Source organism: Lissotriton vulgaris, chromosome 11 (genome assembly GCF_964263255.1).
Source record: "Lissotriton vulgaris chromosome 11, aLisVul1.2, whole genome shotgun sequence".
NCBI lineage: Eukaryota > Metazoa > Chordata > Amphibia > Caudata > Salamandridae > Lissotriton > Lissotriton vulgaris.
The window spans coordinates 1048418060-1048439293 of record NC_141699.1 but is presented as its reverse complement, the minus strand read 5'-3'; the positions used below and the strand labels follow the sequence as shown (position 1 = coordinate 1048439293).

The window sequence follows — 21234 nt, the reverse complement described above, 5'->3', positions numbered from 1 at the left end:
CTATTGGTCAGTAGGGCACTTTACAGGTGCAGGCTTCCTTAGCATGTATGCCCCTGAAGCTTAACAGGAGGCTAGTCAGCTAGCCCTTGGAGTCAACTCACTGGTTCTTGGTATGAGTGAGAGTAGGTCCAGCCATTAGAGTCTCTCAAGCAAAGTCGACAAAAGGAGCAGCCCTTCTTATTTTGAAGTCCTGTCTTAGATCAGAAGGTGCAGTAGGTGTTGTCTGCCTTGGTGCAGCCTTTCTTTCTGACGCTCACATGTTCAGCTGCTGAAGTCCTTCTTCTGTCTCCTCCCAGACCAGCAGTGTTCTGAGTGTGTGTCCAGCATAATTATCAACCCTTCCTGGAAAACCAGTTCTGCAAAAGGATTTCCCCCTCTGGAGCAGATGCCAACATGTCTACATACCCAAAGGAGCAGGCACGCTAACGTGTGATTTGCATGTGCCTCCCGGTGGGTCACCACCACCCTTGGGCCATCCTTTCAGAAGGAAGTCACAGCACCTCCTCCCTCCAGCAGAACCTTTGTTACACTTCCTGTGAGCGATTCACAACTCCTGGATGGAGAGTAGCAGGCTGTCTCAGGTGACAGCTGCTGGAGTCAATCAACATGCTTAACAGAATGTTGGTGGAAGAAAGTGGTGATTTTCTGAAGTCACCTTAATTTTAAAGGTTACTTTAAATCCTACTTTATCAATGGGTCTAGTTTAATGTAGTAATTTGATACCTTGGAGTAATATGTGGCCTCAATTGGAAATTAGCCCTCAGCGCATGCGCTAGTGTAACTCAGTGTCAGACAATGGGACTTCTCGCATTACCTCAGGTTGAATTACAAACATTAAAACAGAAGGTTTTGATTTAGCACAAATGGTTTATTTTGCCATGTTGGGTTTCATTTTAAAAGCTGTCCGACTGGGACGTTGGATTTAACAATTGTTTAAATCCAATAATTTCACCTTCAATGGTAAACACTATCTGCAGATACAAGGGACTTCCATGGACATTTGGATGGCACCATCCTATGCAAATATCTTCATGGGTAAACTAGGGGACTGTATACTTGCTACTTCTAGCATAAAACCACTGGTATGGCTAAGATACACTGATGAAGTATTTAGAATATGGAATGCAGAAAGTTGAAAATAGAAGAATTTTCAGCTTATATCAACAGTATCCAGCTTGCCATCAAATTCACCAACAGAAATACTAAACAGAAGCATCATCTCCCTTTCTGGATGTGCTACTCAACATTTAGGAACAATTATAACTGATCTGTACCAAGAGCATACAGATGCTCGTTTGTATATAAACTGGACTTCGTGTCACCCACACCACACTAAACTTAGCATTATCTACAGCCAAGCACTCAGAATAAGACACATCTTCAGCAATGAGGACACTTGTAAAAAACACCTACAGGAGCTTGCTAGACTATTTCACAAATGTGAGGCTGTCCTCTGCATATCATACAGAAACAAATCGACAAGTCTTTGCCGTTACCCAGAAAAGCACTTATTTAGAACACCAACTGCAGGAACAAAAGTGACAGATTCCTATTTTTGATTGACTATCATCCATCTGCTCAAAAGTACACAAACATAATGTAAAAACATTTCTCTTATTCTCCATTTGTAAAAAAAACGGCAAAAGGTTTTTCCAAATCCGCCAATATTTGCTTACCACAGTGCTCCCATTTTTGAACTCAAGTAAGCTGTATCAAATGCAGGGATTCATTGCTGTGATTCTAAAAAGGTGCCTCACATGTGAATATCTTTCACAAACATCATCAGTTATGAAAAAAGTAAACAGCATCTTACATGTTGCCCACCATGCGTTTTTTCTGTGATTCAGTGCCAATGCCAAAGCTGTACAAAAATAACATAGGCCAAACAGTAAATGACATACATACACGATTCAGGAACCACTAATGAGGAATAATTATTAAGAAACTTGCCTAGCCTGCAGCCGATCATTTTAACCTTGCGGACCATTTGCTATCATATTTGAAGATATTCCCTGTGGAACATGTAAAATGGGAAAAACCAGAGAGGGACCCCTTTAACCAAAGGAATGGGCTTCATATCACCAAATGAAAAGAAAGCTTCCTTTGGTTTAACCCCTTCGCTGCTGGAGATATTGCCCCGCTGTGCTGGGGGGGAGGGGGCGCGCACAGCGCTCACATGCTCATGAGGAGCTGAGCTCGTCATGAGGCGCGGCGCTCCTGTGCTCATGACGAGCTCAGCTCGTCACGGCCACACCCGTTCCCGTGGAACGCTCAGCACAGCAGGGGAATTATTCCCGCATGCGAGCGTTCCACGGCTCATGACGAGCTGAGTTCGTCATGAGCACCTGAGCGCTGTGGCTCATGATGAGCTCAGCTCGTCAGGAGCATTCAAGAGGTTAACATTACAGTACACCACTCACTCCAGATATCCAACCACTACTCCCTACCACAATTGTACAAAAGGGAGTCTAGCTGTAAACCTAAGGCTCTAGCACAAGTGAATAGAAAATATATCACTTTTATTCATATATAGTTAAAAACAATTCATCATAAAACATCAATTAAAACAAAGTTACATAAAAATTAAAAAATATCAAAGTCATACATCATATATCATGGATACAGTACTACATGTGGCTGAAGGAACAACCAATATATCTAAAAAGCAGTTAATCAGAATAACGCTTCGTTCAGGTATGGAAAGAAAGTATAAGAAAAGAACAACAATTTAGCGTGGAGGGTACAAAAATAGTCAGTACAATGTGTCATAAACAACATACATCCGCGTTTTAGACGTATTGGACCTGGAACCCGATAAATTGTACCAAATTCAATATCTGCAGTTCCTTCCACTACACAGATTATGTACCCTGGCATCGACACGTTTTAATGGTGAAAAGTCCAAATAAGCCATCTTTATCAAGACCACAAATATGACTCTCACAACACCTGTGTGATGCCAATGTTTGGTCGATTGCCTTTTATGGGGCTTTTTGCTAAATAGTAATGCATTTTATATGCCATCCAGCACACCCTCACCATGCATTCAGTATTTCAAAAAGAAGTGAATGCAGCATGGGGGCATGCTGGACAGCTACAATCAAGGCCTAATTGATGAAGGGCGTAGTCCAAGCATCGCATAAATACGAATTTTGAGATGCACAAAAGGGATGATTATTTATAAAATCTAGATTTCAACAAGAAGAGTTCGTAGATCAATGATAGTGGATGTTTACAAGTAGGCGTTGAGCTAGGAGGGTGGCAGACTCCCTAGCTTTTGTGAATTACGGACATAGGAAAGGCACCCACATATATACTGCATTACTTCTTGGCAAAAAGCCCTGTAAAAGGTATACAACCAAACATTGGCTTTACACAGGTGGTGTGGGAGTCATATTTGTGGGCTTGTTAAAGATAGTTTAATTGGACTTTTCAAACACAAGGAGATGAAGGACGAAGCGCTGAAACTTTTCAGACACTCACCCCCAGTCACAGATCTGGGTTAAATCCATCAACGTTCTTTAGCTCACTTCGCCATCCCAGTTCAGACACAGCTATATGCAAATCAGTTTTGACCTTGTCCCTCATGGGAACAGTCCCGCCCGAACTGCCAAGCCATGTCTTCCCCGGACCAGAAACCAGCATCCTGGGACCAGTTTTGGGCTAACAGCCATCGTCAGCCAGGCTAGCTTGAATCCAGTGACAAAGTGAGCAAGGGACCCACATCTGGGCATACCCTGCCAAGTTAGGGCAAACAAAGCAAACACAAGGAGATGATGGACGGAGTGCAGAAACTTTTCACAAACTCACCCCCAGTCACAGATCTGGGTGGAATCCATCATCGTTCTTTAGCTCACTTCGCCACCCCAGTTCAGACACAGCTATATGCAAATCAGTCTTGACCCTGTGCCTCATGGGAACAGTCCCACCCGAACTGCCAAGCCATGTTTTCCTTGGACTGGAAACAAGCATCCTGGGACTGGTTTCAGGCTAACAGCCCTCATCAGCCAGGCTAGCTTGAATCCAGTGGCAAAGTCAGCAAGGACACATGTCTGTGTGTGCCCTGCCAACTTAGGACGAACAAAGCAAACACAAGGAGATGATGGACGGAGCGATGAAACTTTTCAGACACACACCCTCTGTCACAGATCTATGCAAATCAGTCTTGACCCTGTGCCTCATGGGAACAGTTCTGCCCAAACTGGCAAGCTATGTCTTCCCTAAGTATGGGCGAATTTTGCGGATTCGCGGTCCGCGAATTCACGCGAAAAGGCAAAAAAATCTGTGAGTTCGCGGATTTTCCCGCGAACTCGCAGATTTTTTTGCCATTTGCACAAATAATGTGACATGTGTGTCTGTAACTTTGCCACCATGCTGAAAGGCGCCGAGGTCCCTCGAGTGAGCTGTCCATCATAGTGAGGAAAGGGCCGGAAGACGTTGCATACCCTAGTGTGTGTGTGGTGGGGCCAAATGGGCGGGGCTTCGATGCGAGTTCACATGCCTCTTGTTTATAAAGGGTCAGCAACCAATCAAAGCAGCAGATGAGAAGAAAACAGCCTCCTGGTCACAGGAAGTACACAGGGATTGTGCTCGAGAAACTCGTGGATGCAAAGACCTCCATCAAGGATTACATCTAATTGTAGGCAGTAGATATGGGGAGGAAGCACACCTGGACTGTGCTCACCAGTTTTTTGGGCTGATTATAATGCGCAACTGAATTTGAGCTTCAACTCAGGCACCTGCTTATATCTGTGTGTGCTTCCTGTTGAGGTTTAATTTTTGTGACAGGAGAATCGTGCCAGAATGAATCCTGCCTGCATATTTATCCACGAAGATGCCACCTTGTTGTGCCATACCTCTACTCAACTGGAGTACTTTCTACTGGCTAATCAGTAAGTGCTGCCTCGTTGGGTAAATGTATAGTGCTTTTGCTACACTACAGCTGCGTAAACGCCGGGCCAGAAGAGTTGTCTCCAGTAACCACTTGTGTCTGTAACTTTGCCACTTTTCCAAAAGGCGCTGAGGTCCCTCGAGTGAGCTGTCCATCATAGTGAGGAAAGGACGGGAAGACGTTGCATACCTTAGTATGTGTGTGTGGCGGGGCTTCTATGCGAGTTCACATGCATTTGTTTATAAAGGGTCAGCGACCGATCAGAGCAGCAGATGAGAAGAAAGCAGCCTCCTGGTCACAGGAAGTACACGGGGATTGCGCTAGAGAAACTTGTGGATCCAAAGACCTCCATCAAGGATTACATCTAATTGTAGGCGGTAGATATGGGGAGGAAGCACACCTGGACCGTGCTCACTAGTTGTTTTGGCTGATTATATTGCGTGACTGAATTTGAGCTTCAACTCGGGCACCTGCTTATATCTGTAAGTGCTTCCTACTTGTCTCCAGTGACCATTTGTGTCTGTAACTTTGCCACCGCGCCGAAAGGCGCCAAGGTCCCTCGATTGAGCTGTCCATAATAGTGAGGAAAGGGCGGGAAGACGTTGCATACCCTAGTGTGTGTGTGGCGGGGCTTCTATTCGAGTTCACATGCCTCTTGTTTATAAAGGGTCAGCGACCAATCAGAGCAGCAGATGATAAGAAAGCAGCCTCCTGGTCACAGGAAGTACACAGGGATTGCGCTTGAGAAACTCGTGGATGCAAAGACCTCCATCAAGGAATACATCTAATTGTAGGTGGTAGATATGGGGAGGAAGCAAACCTGGACCGTGATCACTAGTTATTTGGGCTGATTATAATGCTCGACTGAATTTGAGCTTCAACTCGGGCTCCTGCTTATATCTGTAAGTGCTTCCTAATTGTCTTCAGTGACCACGTGTGTCTGTAACTTTGTCACCGCGCCGAAAGGCGCCGAGGTCCCTTGAGTGAGCTGTCCATCATAGTGAGGAAAGGGCGGGAAGACGTTGCATACCCTAGTGTGTGTGTTTGTGGCGGGGCTTCTATGGGAGTTCACATGCCTCTTGTTTATAAAGGGTCAGCGACCGCTCAGAGCAGCAGATGAGAAGAAAGCAGCCTCCTGGTCACAGGAAGTACACGGGGATTGCGCTCAAGAAACTCGTGGATGCAAAGACCTCCATCAAGGATTACATCTAATTGTAGGCGGTAGATATGGGGAGGAAGCACACCTGGACCATGCTCACTAGTTGTTTGGGCTGATTATAATGCGCGACTGAATTTGAGCTTCAACTCGGGCACCTGCTTATATCTGTAAGTGCTTCCTACTTGTCTCCAGTTACCACGTGTGTCTGTAACTTTGCCACCACGCCCAACGGTGCCGAGGTCCCTTGAGTGAGCTGTCCATCGTAGTGAGGAAAAGGCGGGAAGACGTTGCATACCCTAGTGTGTGGCGGGGCTTCTATGCGAGTTCACATGCCTCTTGTTTATAAAGGGTCAGCGACTGATCAGAGCAGCAGATGAGAAGAAAGCAGCCTCCTGGTCACAGGAAGTACACGGGGATTGCGCTCGAGAAACTCGTAGATGCAAAGACCCCTTCAAGGATTACATCTAATTGTAGGCGGTAGATAATAGGGAGGAAGCACACCTGCCTAGCCTAGACCGTGCTTACTAGTTGTTTGGGCTGATTATTTGAGCTTCAATTCAGGCATGTGCAAAAATCCACCGCGAGCGAATTTGCAAATTTTTCGGCAGTTTCGCGCGATTCGCGGATCGTGAAATTGCCGAAAATTTGCAAATTAACAAGCGGAACGGATTTTGCCCCCATACTTAGTCTTCCCTAGACCGGAAACAAGCATCCTGGGACCGATTTCGGCCTAACAGCCTTTTCACCATCGAAACGTGGTGACGCCGAGGTACATAATCCATGTAGTGGCTGGAACTGCAGTTATTGAATTTGGTACAATTTATCGGGTTCCAGGTCCAACACATCTAAAACACGGATGTGTGTTGTTTATGTCTTTTTTTGTACTGTCCACGCTAAATTGTTGTTCTTTTCTTATGCTTTCTTTCTTTACCTGTACGAAGCATTATCCTGATTAACTGCCCGTTAGATATATTGGTTGTCCCTTCAGCCACATGTAGTACTGTATCCATGATATTTGATGTATGACTTTGAAATTTTGGAATTTTTATGTAACTTTGTTTTAGTTGCTGTTTTATGATGAATTGTTTTTAACTATATATGGATAAAAGTGATAGATTTTCTATTCTCTTGTGCTAGAGAGCCTTGGGTTTACAATTAGACTCCCTTTTGTACAATTGTGTAAGAAGTAGTGGTTAGAAATCTGGAGTGAGTGGAGTACTTTAATTTTAAAACAAAGGAAGCTTTCTTTCCCCCGAGTGCTGAAACCCTTTGTAAATCAGGTCCACAATGCTTAGAAGAGCATGCATAAGTGCTATTTGCATACGTTTATCACATTAAAGCCAGACCTATGATCTTAGCCATTGTGCATCCTATTACTGCTGACACACACAGACAAAGTCTCTAGCTCACATCACCCTTTCTCACACACAGACATATACACACAGCACTTTCAAACAGACAATTAACTTTTATACATAAACCCAAGGGAATGTGGTGGTAGTGAAAGTGATGGTACTAGGGGTAGTAGTGTTGATGGTATTGGTGGTACTGATGTTGGTTGTTGTAGGTTTAAAATGCTGGTGATGATAAAGTGGTGGTATAATTGCGATGGTATTGTGGTGGTGATGATAGTGTTGGCATTGGTGGCAATGATGGCAGTGGTGGTAATGGTGATGGTAGTAGCAATAATGACAAAGGTGGTATCTTTAGTAGAGATGTTGTACATTCTCAAGATCTAAAAGTTTCTACATAAACCTCTTCAGATTTCCTTTGTGGAAATTATGCAAAATTCCCCACAAATTATGTAAAATTGCACAATTTAATAATGCTTCCCTTTTTAGTACAAAATATGTCTTTGTGTTAATATTTGGAAAAGAGGGCACATTTAGCACTAAAAAAATGTGATACAAATAACAGCTACTCACGTGAGTCACGTTCTGCTCATTCACATTGGTCTCAGGCTCCTGTGATAGGATTTGTACACTGCCATATATAAGCGTGATATGTAATGCCAGAACTTACACACGATTATGCCAGCATGAACAACCTTTTGTCCGGGCCTAGTCATACATTGTCAAGGTACAAACTTTTGACAAATATTGCCATGAAAGATGCTATGAGGGCACTCTGCATACCAAATGAGTGGTCCAACAAGCATATCAAAGGGGGCTGCTGAATACTCTGCATTGAAAAGGATTGTGTGGCCTGGGAAGCATATCACATAGCTGGCCCTTGCGGCTAATATGGGTAAAACAGGAGCCCAGACTGTTTTGAGGAACAGTGAGGCGGCTCCCGAGGGTAGAAGAAGTGTGAGGACGCCCAAGGCCACAGTAGCAAGGAGGACTGCATAGATTAGTAGCTAGAGCCTCATGAGATTTTAGGGCTACTATTTTGTGGTTAGGCTGTCCCAATGTATAAACACAAAAAGACAATTATGTGGCCATCTTCAGGTCAGGCTTGTACTTGAGTCTAGACAAAACTTTTTTTCCAAAAAGCCTATTGCTAAAAAAAATACAAAAAGTATTGCTTTATGTGTTTAATGCATGCCTGAGATAAAGGAATAAATGTGTAATGACGGATTACGTTTTAGATATTAAGAAGTCCTGTGTGTAGTGCAATGGAATCACTACTTGAATGGTAGAAGAATGTACTGACTCACTAATAACACAAAGGAGAGAAATAAATAATCCTCTGGGCTGATCCAAGATATGATTGACAATATCTCAAATCAATGACTAAAGAGGGATCACACACCAAAAAAACAATCGCTGAAGGTGGGCACCTCATAAGTTTAGTCTCTAAACACAGGAAAGAAACAGCTGCACTGTCAATGGAGACCTAAAATGGTTTATTTCATTACCTAGGGGCCGATTCCGATCTGGGTCGGAAAGCACTCCGACCGACCCAGGGTGTTTTCCGACCGATCCGGACTCCTGCAGTCCAACCGAGCGAGTACAATGCGGCCGTATGCTGTCAGCCTCGGTACGGTCAGACTCCCATAGAAGTCAATGGGAGCCGGTCGTACGACGCATACATAGACTCCCATTGACTGAATGGGTACGTCTTGTGCAAGGGCGCCCCCTACAGTGGGTACGCATTGGTGCCATCCGCACCATACATGCCTTTGTTGGGGAGACCCATGGGTCTCCACCTGTGTCCGAGTCGTAAAGCTGCGGGTGACGGGGGGGGGGGGTCCGACGCGTTGTAACGACCGCATTGTAATTGCATGCGGGGTGACGGCATCCTTATGAGGGCTGTTTACCATAATGAGCACATTCCTGCTTCAGTGTCTGGGGCCTTATTTATGAAAAGTGACGCATCGCTGCGTGAAAACAGCGATGCGTCACTTTTCACTGCGCACTCCTTGCGACGCCAATGATGCGTCATAGTTATTGTATGACGCATCATGTCGCAAGGAGTTACAGATACGTCAGCATTTCTGATGTATCTGTAAGTGCAAAAGTGACGCATTGCTGGAGTGTGTCACAAAAGTGACGCAACTCCAGCAATGCGTCCTTTCACATGGGGAAAGCCCAATGTGAAATGGCTTGCGTCAGTCTTACGCCTGCTGTGAGGCAGGCGCAAGATTTTGACGCAACAGCGTCCTCATAGATTTCACTGCGTCACTATTACGAGGCTTTTTGCGGGGGAACGCCCCCTCTGCATACATTATACCTGACGCAGGGGCTTAAAAAGTGACGCATCTACCTAGATGCGTCACTTTTTAAATATGGCGCAACAAGGTGCATGTTTTACGCCGCCGATGCGTCACAAAAAGTGACGCATCAGCAGTGCAAAACTGACGCAAGGCCTCATAAATGAGGCCCCATGGTGTTTTAAAAGCATGCATACCTTTACATTTCGCTCCTGAATTTGTATTCAGGCTTCTTTTGCGCGAGCTGTAGATGTGGGCTTCCCTCTACAATATACGCCAAAGGATTCCCCAGGCAATATGACACAAAATATAGAATGCACAGACGTAAATGTTGACATGATGTCACAATAGGTATTAAAACTCAAGCGGACCTCGTCAAACAAAGAAACATTATAGCATGCCCATTAGTCGTGAATGTTAGCAAACCTGCAGGGGCTTGGAAAACTTATTTTTTCGGAACAATTGGGCCCGATTCACAGAACTAACTTAAGACAAAATCCTAAACTTACTACTTTTGGTATTCACAGAAGTTAGGATTTTGTCTTAATTTTGTCTTAAGACAGACTTAAGACAAAATCCTAACTTAAGTCTGTCTTAAGTCTGTCTTAAAACAAACTTAAGACAAAATCCTAACTTCTGTGAATACCAAAAGTAGTAAGTTTAGGATTTTGTCTTAAGTTAGGTCTGTGAATCGGGCCCCGGGAGCTGCCTTTAAGGGCAGTGCCAGATTTATTTGTTAATAGGCTGCAAGGACACCAAACTGGCCATTAAAACAATTCTAACAATGTTAAAAAAAGGGGAGAAAAAACAGGCAGTTGAAGGGAGAATTCTTCTTCTGCACACCTTTGAAATATGGACACAATAAAAGAATGTCTGTGAGCCTTGGAACGCACCTTAATGGTGCCCACATATTTTCCCCACTGGCTTGAGAGGGATTCAGTTCAAACACTGCAAGCACTTTCCAATTAACTACAGCGCAGGTGTATTTTTTTTGCAGAGAAACCTCGCATCCTCTGCCTGTTGTATTTAGCTGCACATTTTTTTTACCTTTTGCATTTTATTCCACGCACGTTCTCCGTCGCTTCTCTTCCCTTCGAGGGCGTCGGTGGCATCTGCCATTAGTGACTGCAGCTGCGGCACCAAGATAAAGATTATCAGGCTGGAATTCGCACAGAAATAACCGCTCTAAATACACAGATTAAAGCTTAATTAAAAAATCATTTGTACACTGATGATTTTATTACTCATCTTTCCTGCAACGAGCAGGGACATGGTGTCCGCTCCTCGGCCATTATCTGTGGGTAAAATACTCAATGGTTAAACAAAAACAAATTCCTCTACAGTGTCTGTAAACCTCGCCTGACAAGTTTCAGCAAATGCTGATGTTTTCTGATAATAGAAATGTGGGGTAACACAGCGCATACATCATCATCAACATTATTTTCCATTACGGATCAATTTACCCTCATTTGAGAAATGGCTCCGGTGACACATGCATGAGCTACATCCACTCCCAGAAAGGGCTTTACACAGATTATTTCACAATTCTGTTTTTGCAGCTGATTCTGTATAATGCTTTAATGCCACAATCTACAATGAGTATCCTATTGAGCTACTTACTGGTACCTCTCCAGCTACCTGTAAGTAGCTTTCCTGTGTACAGCCTGCCACATTAGATGTTTTCGCTTGGCTGGGTAATATATATACCCCAAAACTTTCAAAACATTTCAGAACTCATTACCTGATGTTTGGAGAAAAATGGTTGGATTTACAAATATATTTGAAGCTCATATCGGAGTGATCAATGATGAGGCTTTGGGGACACCTATTAATAATATTATGACCATCGGGCCAGGGGCATTGTAGCTACATTTGTTATGTATTGTCCATATAAAAGCATTCCAAATTGCTAAAGCCTTTTCTCTGCTGGTAACTCTGCCTGATGCACTGAGGTGGTACAAAAGGGGTGGTGATGGACAGAGTATCTGAACCAATCAAAGACTCACACCCAGTCAACAGATCTGGGTTTAATCCATCACCGTTCTTTAGTCCACTCTGCCACCCCAGTTCAGACATGGCCATATGCAAATCAGTCTGACCCTGTGCCTCATGGGCACAGTCCAGCCCGAACTGCCAAGCCATGCCTTCCCTGGACCGGAAACAAGCTTCCTAGGACCGGTTTCTGGCATTACAGCCGTCTTCAGCCAGGCTTGCTTGAATCCAGTGGCAAATGAGCAAGGGACTCACGTCTGAGCAAACCCTGCCAACGTATGGTGAACAAAGCGGTACGAAAGGGAGTGGTGATGGACGGAGCATCTGAACCAATCAAACACTCACACCCAGTCAACAGATCTGGGTTTAATCCATCACCGTTCTTTAGCCCACTCTGCCACCCCAGTTCAGACACGGCCATATGCAAATCAGTCTGACCCTGTGCCTCATGGGAACAGTCCAGCCCGAACTGCCAAGCCATGTCTTCCCTGGACCGGAAACAAGCTTCCGAGGACCGGTTTCTTGCATTACAGCCGTCTTCAGCCGTCTTGCTTGAATCCAGTGGGAAAGTGAGCAAGGGACTCACGTCTGAGCATACCCTGCCAACTTATGGCAAACAAAGCGGTACGAAAGGGGGTGGTGATGGACGGAGCATCTGAACCAATCAAACACTCACACCCAGTCAACAGATCTGAGTTTAATCCATCACCGTTCTTTAGCCCACTCTGCCACCCCAGTTCAGACACGGCCATATGCAAATCAGTCCGACCCTGAGCCTCATGGGAACAGTCCAGCCTGAACTGCCAAGCCACTGAGGTGATCATTGCAATCTTGCCTGACAGGATCACTATTACCATTAAAACTATTAGTAGCTCGGAATAATTTCTTTGAAAATAAGTTGCTTTAATTACAGAATGGTTGGAGACCCCTGCTTTAATGAAATGAACATAAGTTTTAGCCTGATGGTAGGAGTGTCAAAGACAGGTGCTTCAGAAGAGAAAGCACTTGCCATCCTATGTTGAAAAGTACTTTTATGATTGAAATTGTCATGATTTACATCTGCTAGGGAATCACTGAGTACTATTATACAGAACAAGGGAACCCAAAGGACATTTAGACAGGGACCTTGGGCAATTTCATGTTATAGAGAACAGTGGTCCCTATTCAGGGGGATACAGTGTGATAGATAACCATACACTAGGATAGAATGTATGGGCCCGATTCACAGACCTAACTTAAGACAAAATCATAAACTTACTACTTTTGGTATTCACAGAAGTTAGGATTTTGTCTTAAGACAGACTTAAGACAGACTTAAGTTAGGATTTTGTCTTAAGTCTTTCTTAAGTCTGTCTTAAGACAAACTTAACACAAAATCCTAACTTCTGTGAATACCAAAAGTAGTAAGTTTAGGATTTTGTCTTAAGTTAGTTCTGTGAATCGGGCCCAATGTCTTTTGTCCAGCCGGACAAGAATTTATTTTCATAGTATTTTTCAAAAGTAGTCTCAAATAAAACATTCAAATGACAAGTGGGCACTGAGAGCATATTGTTTAAAAAATATTGAGAACCAAAATATCCAGACGGTAAGTGTAGATTTTCCAGGAGAGAGGGGAAAGGAAGCCCTTCCAAACGTCGTAGGGGGAGTAAAGGAAAGGGTTTATCCAACGGGAAAAATATTTCCCCTTGTGAGGGAAAATAGGGCCCAATGTAGGTAAATCTACATTTACCACTTCATAAATACCGAATCATACCGAATCGGTATTTATGAAGTGGTAAATTGGAGGGGGGGAGATGTAGGGATTTCAGATTCGGTAAATACCGAATCTGTAAGATTCGGTATTTACCGATTCTGTAAATACCGATTCGGTATCCCCCATTGCTTCCTATGGGCCTTGAAGCCCATAGGAATCAATGGGCATTACCGAATCGGTAATTACCGATTCGGTAATTACCGATTTGTGCAAGGGGGCAGGGGGTGTCACTTTGACACCCTCTAGCACCCCCAAAACAGGCATGTGAGCCATGTGGCACACAGACATGCCCTAAGGGCATGTCTGTCTGTCACATGGCATAGGTGCCTGGATTCGGTATTTTAACACCCAATTGGATTGGGTGTTAAAATACCGAATCTGAAGGGCCTGTGGGACTGAAAGTAGTCCCACCTACATCCCAAATTTAAAAAATCGGTAAAATTACTGATTAGGTATTTTTGGAATTCGGTAATTTTACCGGATCGGTAAAATACCGAATTGGACAAAAAAAGGTCCCCTACATCTCAGTAGGCCAAATACCGATCGGAATCGGCCGAAATCGGCCGTTTCCGACCGGTATTTGGTACCTACATCGGGCCCATAGAAAGAAGTAAAAATATGTGCAGTTGAAGAGCTGGGCTGCCTTTCTACAATGCAGAGCTGCACTTTGCATGCAATCCCATCACGAAAATGGCAGAACATAAAAAGGTCACATGCTGGCCAGGAGCATGCTTGGAAACTTACAACTGGTGCAGCTTTGTAAATGAGAGTCAAAATTCTGGTGCAAAACTCGAGGGCATATTATCAAGCCTGGGCAATAAAATTATAGGAAACTGCCGATTAAGTGGTGATAATGGGCTTGATAATATGCTCTATGGAATTCCAATTGAAGCTCATGTTATATGTCCTTCACATTTAACATGAGCTTCGAATGGAATTCCATAGAGCATATTATCAAAGCCCATTATCACCACTTTATCAGCAGTTTCCTGTCGATAAAGCGGCAATAATTTTATCGCCCAGGCTTGATAATATGCCCCTCAGACTTTAAAATGTGGTAGCTTTATTACTGTCTTGCTGAATTTCCCTAAATGAGCGCCAGCATTATTGTTTTGATTTTTTGTGTATTATTCTGGAGAAATGGCCTTGGTGCTCATTGCAGTGCATACTGTTGGAACTCAGCAGGGCACCACTCAAAAGAAGCATGACTGTTCTGCTTACCAAAAAGATTTATCTACTGAAAGAAATTGATAATCCTACAGAGCAGCCCACAATCACACTATACGTCAATAAATCCAGGAACTCTGACTAAACACTCTATGCAATGTTTGTTAAACTAATGATTACAGTCTCCTAAAGTTCACAGAGCTCTGATGTTTGAAATCAGCTCGAGATCTCTTGCTTTTTAGAAAAGATTTAAAAACCTGGGGGCATATTATCAAGGGGGTTTATCTCCGCTTTTTTGGCTTTAAAAGCAAAGAAAGCCGAGATAAAATGATCTCCCTATTACCTAGCTGTCGCTAACACCAGTTTAACGCAAATGCGATAAAAATCGCCGCAAAGCATGAATATCGATATTCATGCTTTGCGGCGATTTTTATCGCATTTGCCTTAAACCTTGGTAATACCAAGGTTTATTTGCGGTAAAAAGCGCCGCAGCTCAGCGGTAAATTTTTGTCTCTAACCAAGCAATAGCGATAATTATCGCTATTGCTTGGTAATATGCCCCCTGGCTCTATACCATCTAACCTTATGGCGTTCTTTCTTATGTGGCAGCTGTGTTTTGTTTTCTTGTGGCCAGCGCCTAGACGCCTTCGGGTCATAGCGCACTATATAAATAAATAAATAAATAAATACACAAATAAGAACCCTGGAATTGAGAAAAACATCAAACCAATACAAGGCAGTAAAAAACTGGGGTTAGCTAAACAAACACGACATAATGTCTCAGGGCACTGATGTATAAACTGTGCTTGGTACAACCTATGCTAACCCTGTACCAGAATTGCTAAGCTGTTCTTGTATAAAAAAATAAATAAAACATGTTGAAATAAAAAAAAAAAAAGAACTGGTAATGTGGTTTCATCGTGTTGACAAACAGTGTTCACAAAGCCCAAGCTGTAACAATACTTTAACAATCCGGGCAGTTGCGCCCCGTGCAGGTAAAATCGGTGGAGCTGTGTGTGGGAGGGTGGGGGGGTGATTTCGACAGACGACGACTGGAAAAAATTAATTTTCCCTCGTGGTCGTCTGTCGAATCCTCTCCCCCCCCAACCCGGCCCCCCCGCTCTTACCTGCACGGGCAGTTGCTGAATCCAGGATACTGAATTAAAGGTCAAAATGGTAACTTTGTAGCAATTTGGTAAGGGTAAAGGCTTGTGACGCTGGTGATTCAAGGACATATAAACTGCACTAAAGAACTACACTATAGCAACCACAATTTGAATGATGGTGCACCTGGTACCTAAAAACAACGGGAACACAGCCTGGAGGTTCACACAGGCATTTATCAAACAAGGTTGGAGGAGACAGATCCAAAATAAAGGGTCCAAGCCGACAGTCATCTAGGATTTGCTACAGACCAGAATGGTCTCTGGAACTGGTTAGCTGGCTGACCCACAAGGCTAAGTGCCACTACACTCAGCAAAGTAAATTAAGCAAATGAAAGCAAAAAAAGCTGATGCAATGAATGGGTTTCTCACCAATCACCACCCTTCTCAGCTGTACTGACAGTAGTGATGTCTACGGGGACAGTAAAGGCGTATGAGTGTGGTCTACTTCACTCCCTAGATCCTGTATTTGGAGCCCTGGTTGCTATGGATCCCCTGCATCCTTCTTGTTAGAGTGCTTTGTGGTCCTTAAATCTGCATTTCTCAGAGACCAATCCTGATACAAGTGCCATTAATAACATTTCAATGCTTTGCAACATCCAGAACCGTTGCAAGCCATCCTTTCTTGTACATGCTGCAGAAGAGGGGAACCTTCCATTGCCGCGCCATTTCCTTGACATTTGTAGGAGCATTCATTGTGTGTCTTGAAAAATGTGACTCACAATGCACTTAAATATATAGCAAATTGAGGTTTTCCCTTTGCTAAGCCTGAAATTCTGCCCTGCACAGGGTTTGCAAAGTATGCTTTCATTTATGTGGACCTGAAACTTTAAAACGGATGTATCCATGGCATCATCGAGAATCCAAAATACCCTTGCAGAAAACATACTGAACTGTCCAATACATCACCAGCATCATTCTTGTAAAGTGCTAAAGACCAAGGGCCTCATTTACGAGGCCCTAGTGGCACTTTTCTCCACCTGAGCGTCACTTTTTTTGATGTTCTGGTGGCTCAATGTGGCAAAGCATATTTACAAGGCCAAGTAAAGCAACTTTATGTGGTTTTTCATGGCCTTGTGAATATGTGTCACCCTCACGCAGAACACTGCATGAAAAGGGAGTTCAATGGGTGTTGTTGTGGGTGTTCCCACGCAACACCCATGGAATCTGAAGAATTCCCAGATTTATGAGTAAGGGAGGCGCAATGAGGAGAAATATCTTTTATCCTCTCATGATTGTTTTTGTGCAGGAAGGTGTCCGTTCCTGCACAAAAACAATCACTCCTACAACGCAGACACCCTTGCACCATGCACAAGGGTACCTGTGTTGTTGCATAGCAGCACATTGTGCACCATCGCAGGGGCAAAGGACAGGAATGCATTGTATCTCAACGACAGGGCCACACCTGCCCTTTTCTTTTGCCGCAGGGCTGTGTGACAAGCTTCCTTGTGGCGCTGCCCTGAGCCAAAACACGTAAATGAGTCTTCAAGTAGGCAACTAAAAGCTAAAGAGTTTGCAGGCAGAATTATTAGGATAGTTGTGTCTCCAATCCTAATAAAAAGGAAGGGGCTGTGTTTGTTTTTTGCACACCTCCTTTCTCCGGAATCTACATTCACAGTCCCGATTAACTTTCTTCTGTGAGCAAATGTGTTTTACTCAGTAAATTCAAATATAAACCATATCTGAAGTTGGAATAAGACACAGCTACTCAAAGAAAGTGGCTTGTAAAGTTGGCTTGTCTACTGAGCTTGGAAATTATATATACAGGTTGAAAGAAAAACAAACATTTCCCTGTCTGCATTCATTTTAGGAGCACTGGCAGTGTTTAGACAGAATATCAGAAACAAAAATATCGTTGGACTAAATATTGTGTCAAGAATATATAGGACAAACAGATTGTGAAGGCAAGTTTCTAAAGGTAAGCAACGTTTTACTATATTTAGCTCCACATATATGTACTGTTGGACTTGGCCCTTTTGGCAGGATGACCTCTAAACTTTTTGCTTTTTAATGTGACCTGATACTAGTAGTTTTTGGCTTCTGCGCACTTTAGCACTGTGTCCCAGTGTAAAGTGAGTTCGCAATCTGAGTGTGTGTGGTGAGATTGGCCTGCCCTCCCATAGGAATGCATAGGGGATATGTGTGTCCATGGTAATTCCTGGTTTGAGAGGAGGTCAGGGGCGAGTTTGGTATGTGCGAACTCGTGAGAATAAATGCTGCGCAATGGTGTGCACAGATTTATTGTGTCTAGTGGAGGAGTGTCACTTTTAGAAGTTGACATTTCTATGTGCTGTGAGATGTGAATTGTCTGTCTGGTTTGTGAGTGACAGGGGCTGGCTGGTGTGGTTGGCTCCAGGAGCCAGGATGAGTCTGCCCGGTGGTGAGTAGGGAGATCTGCATGTAGATGAAGGGAGGAGTTGCACCTGGGACCTGAATAGGGCTGTGCCTTCCCTCCACAATGCTGGCTCCACCTCCTGTGGTGCGTCTGATGTCCCTGTCCTGTCCTGTAAATAGAGAGAGGAGCTGAGCAAAACAAAGTGCTCCAGAACCAGTTGCATCTGGTTTTCTCCTTGCCCTACACCTTTGTGACAAAGGAAATCTGTGTATAAGAAGGGGCTGGGACCCCATGTAAAATTTTCTCTTGTTTCTGACTTGAGGGGGCCTGCTGCTGCTGCTGGGCGCCACGAGCAACAGCCACTGGGGACTGCCTCCTTGCTGGAGGACCCTGTGAGCAGGCCCCTGGACCCAGCCTTTGCCCCCCTTCATTCCAAGACTTTCCCTGAACTTTGCCTTACTTTGAAAGAGCGCTTTGCTCTTGACTGCTGGCCAGAGCACTCCATTCCTTCCTCTGGATTTTGTGCTGCAGCGCCTGGGATCGCTTTATTTTTCACCTGCTGAAACTGCGCTTGACCTTGGTGCTGGAAGCGCTGTGTTTATGCTCCCAGGAGGCCTGCAGTGAGGAGCTGCATTGTGGAGTTCCCCCCCTGCATCAGTATACTCATGGCGGGAGCCTGCCATTTATTTGGATAACCCTAGGGGGTGCCCACCCCGCCAGTTACTTTGCGCCATTGTTTCTTTATATACCCCTAGCGGGTGCCCACCCCGCCAGGGACTTCGTATTGGAATGGGTGCCTACCCCGTATTGTGCCGGAGATCACCGCCGCGACCCAGGAAGTCAGGCAACCCTGCAAAAGACATGGGCGGGGCCACCAGCAGAAACAGGAAGCGGACGGGAGCCTACCCCGTTGTTCACTGCTTAGTGAAGTAGTGTGGCTCACTGGTTAGAGGCGGCAGACCCGAGAGCAGAGGACGGCCCGTGACCAGGGTTCGATTCCCGGCGCGGCAGGTTTCTGGACCAGGGTCAGCGGACTCGATAATTCTCTCGCCTCGGTGCCCACTCTGATCAGCGTTCACACTCGGCAACTCTGGGCATTAGCTTGCCTCATCTTCACTAACGGCCCCACCAGACCGCCAGGGATGCCTGGTCTCACCCTGGAGATACCCATTAAAAAAAAAAAGGGACCATCTCTCAGGGAAGCCAGGAAGGGTTTCGCAGCGGTCGAAGCGCCTTGGGACCCTACGGGTAAGTAGTGCGCTATATAAATGCCTATACAACTACAACTACCCCGCGCTCCTGGGCAGAGAAGTGAAGCAGGAAGCGAGCGTGTGAGCCAGCGGGGCTCCCGTGCTAGGGGAGAGCCCCACCTGCTGCCAAGTACGGCCTGCTGCAGTGAAGAGGAAGAGCGGGACGCAGAAAACAGCTGATTGCCTCACGTCGGGGCTTCCATGTGAGTGAGGGGAGCCCTGCCCAGCCAGGACCGTTCAGAGCCTCGAGGGCTCCACCAAGAAGGCCCGTGCCCATAGAGAGGGACCGGGCAGAGCAAGAGAGAGCGAGAACCCAGGCAGTCTAGCCCGGTGAGTAGAGCTCCTTTGTTCATTGTTAGAGGGGGCATCGGTGCACATTGCCATTGTCTGCCCACCCCTCCTGCCGGTACTACCTTAGTTGGGGGCACATTGACTGTAAGAGTCCCAGGGGGACTTGGGGGCCATTTCAGTTACAGGGTCCCAGTGCGGACTCCTAAAAACCCACGCAGTGCCAGCGCTTGTTTTTACCCAGTTCCCCAGCTGCCCTGCGAGCGCGCAGGCAGCTGCAACATTTGGGGGAACATTTATTTTCTGCTACAGTCCCAGAGGGGGGCTCACCGGGCATGAGGAGTGCCAGTGTTCATTGGGCCAGTGCCATTTTTCTACAGCTGCCCCGCCTGGCAGAGGGCAGGTGCAACATTGCACAGTTTTTCTACAGGGGGCACAGTAAATGCCCGTGCCCCTCTTGGTGATTTCACAGCTGCCCAGCAATTAGTGGGCAGCTGCCACGTTTAGGACCAAACTCTTGCGCACCTTTGCTTTCGCTGCCTAGGCAGCCAGCCCTGACTATTTGGACAAAGGGCATTTGAGCCCCATGGAAGGCCAGTTGGCCTGCGGTCAGTACCTAATGTGATTCTTGCGCAAGGTGATTGCACTGTGTTTATGATGGCCAATACCTAATGCATTTATCCTGTGTTACCTAATGCCTAATGTGATTTGTGCGTAATGTATTTATGCATTCTGCCTGATACCTCTACCAGTGTTTTATGATTAGGATGGTGTTTTGAATTAGGGTTTATGCTCGTAAGTTTATGTTTCACTGTTTCTACCTTTCGCGAGAGAGGACGCCGCCCCGCTGTCTGTACGGAGATCGACTATCCCGGGTTGTCCCCTGCTCCTTGCTTATCCTGCCGGTGCCCCATATCCAACGGGAGACGACCTCCGCGCTGGATCCCGGGAGATCTGATCGCTACGAGCTCGCTAAGAGGCTCCACCATTATTGAACATTCAGGAATTCCATCTTTATTCGTGAAAGACCTCCTGTGACCTGACGAGTATTTAACTCCCAAGAAGGACCCTCATTTGATTTGATTTAACCTCTTTCGTCATCGTCTCTCGCCGCAAACTAGGACCCCTGACCCACGAATTCCGAGCTTACATAGAACCCCAGCCGCCGGACTTACGGATATAGACTCTGTCCATCCAGATACTCTCCCATTACTGACGCAGAGAGAACATATTAACGCTGGTGATATCTATACCACGCTCATTTTGTGCAGCGTGGAAAGTGGACCCCTGACCCGATCTTTGACCCACGAATTCCGAGCTTACATAGAACCCCATCCGCCGGACTTACGGATATAGACTCTGTCCATCCAGATACTCTCCCATTACTGACGCAGAGAGAACATATTAACGCTGGTGATATCTATACCACGCTCACTTTGTGCAGCGCGACAGGTGTGTGTGTCCCCGCCCCCTGGTTATCTTCGCCCTGATGAAGGTGCAGCCTAAATAGGCCCTACACCGAAACGCGCTTTGGCGTAACCTTTATGGATGGCCCAAAGTGCAGTCTTTGTTAAACCACTT

The 21234-nt window shown here is 45.3% G+C and overlaps 1 protein-coding gene across 1 annotated transcript in view; it reads right to left on the bottom strand.

The window, feature by feature from the left end:
• The window catches only part of SPATA16 (spermatogenesis associated 16), a 479311-nt gene that overhangs the window by 151458 nt on the left and 306619 nt on the right, over nt 1–21234 (bottom strand). The window contains exon 10 of the mRNA XM_086942587.1: nt 10753–10836. Coding sequence (XP_086798713.1) covers nt 10753–10836 — 84 coding nt within the window. The remainder of the gene's footprint in view (nt 1–10752; nt 10837–21234) is intronic.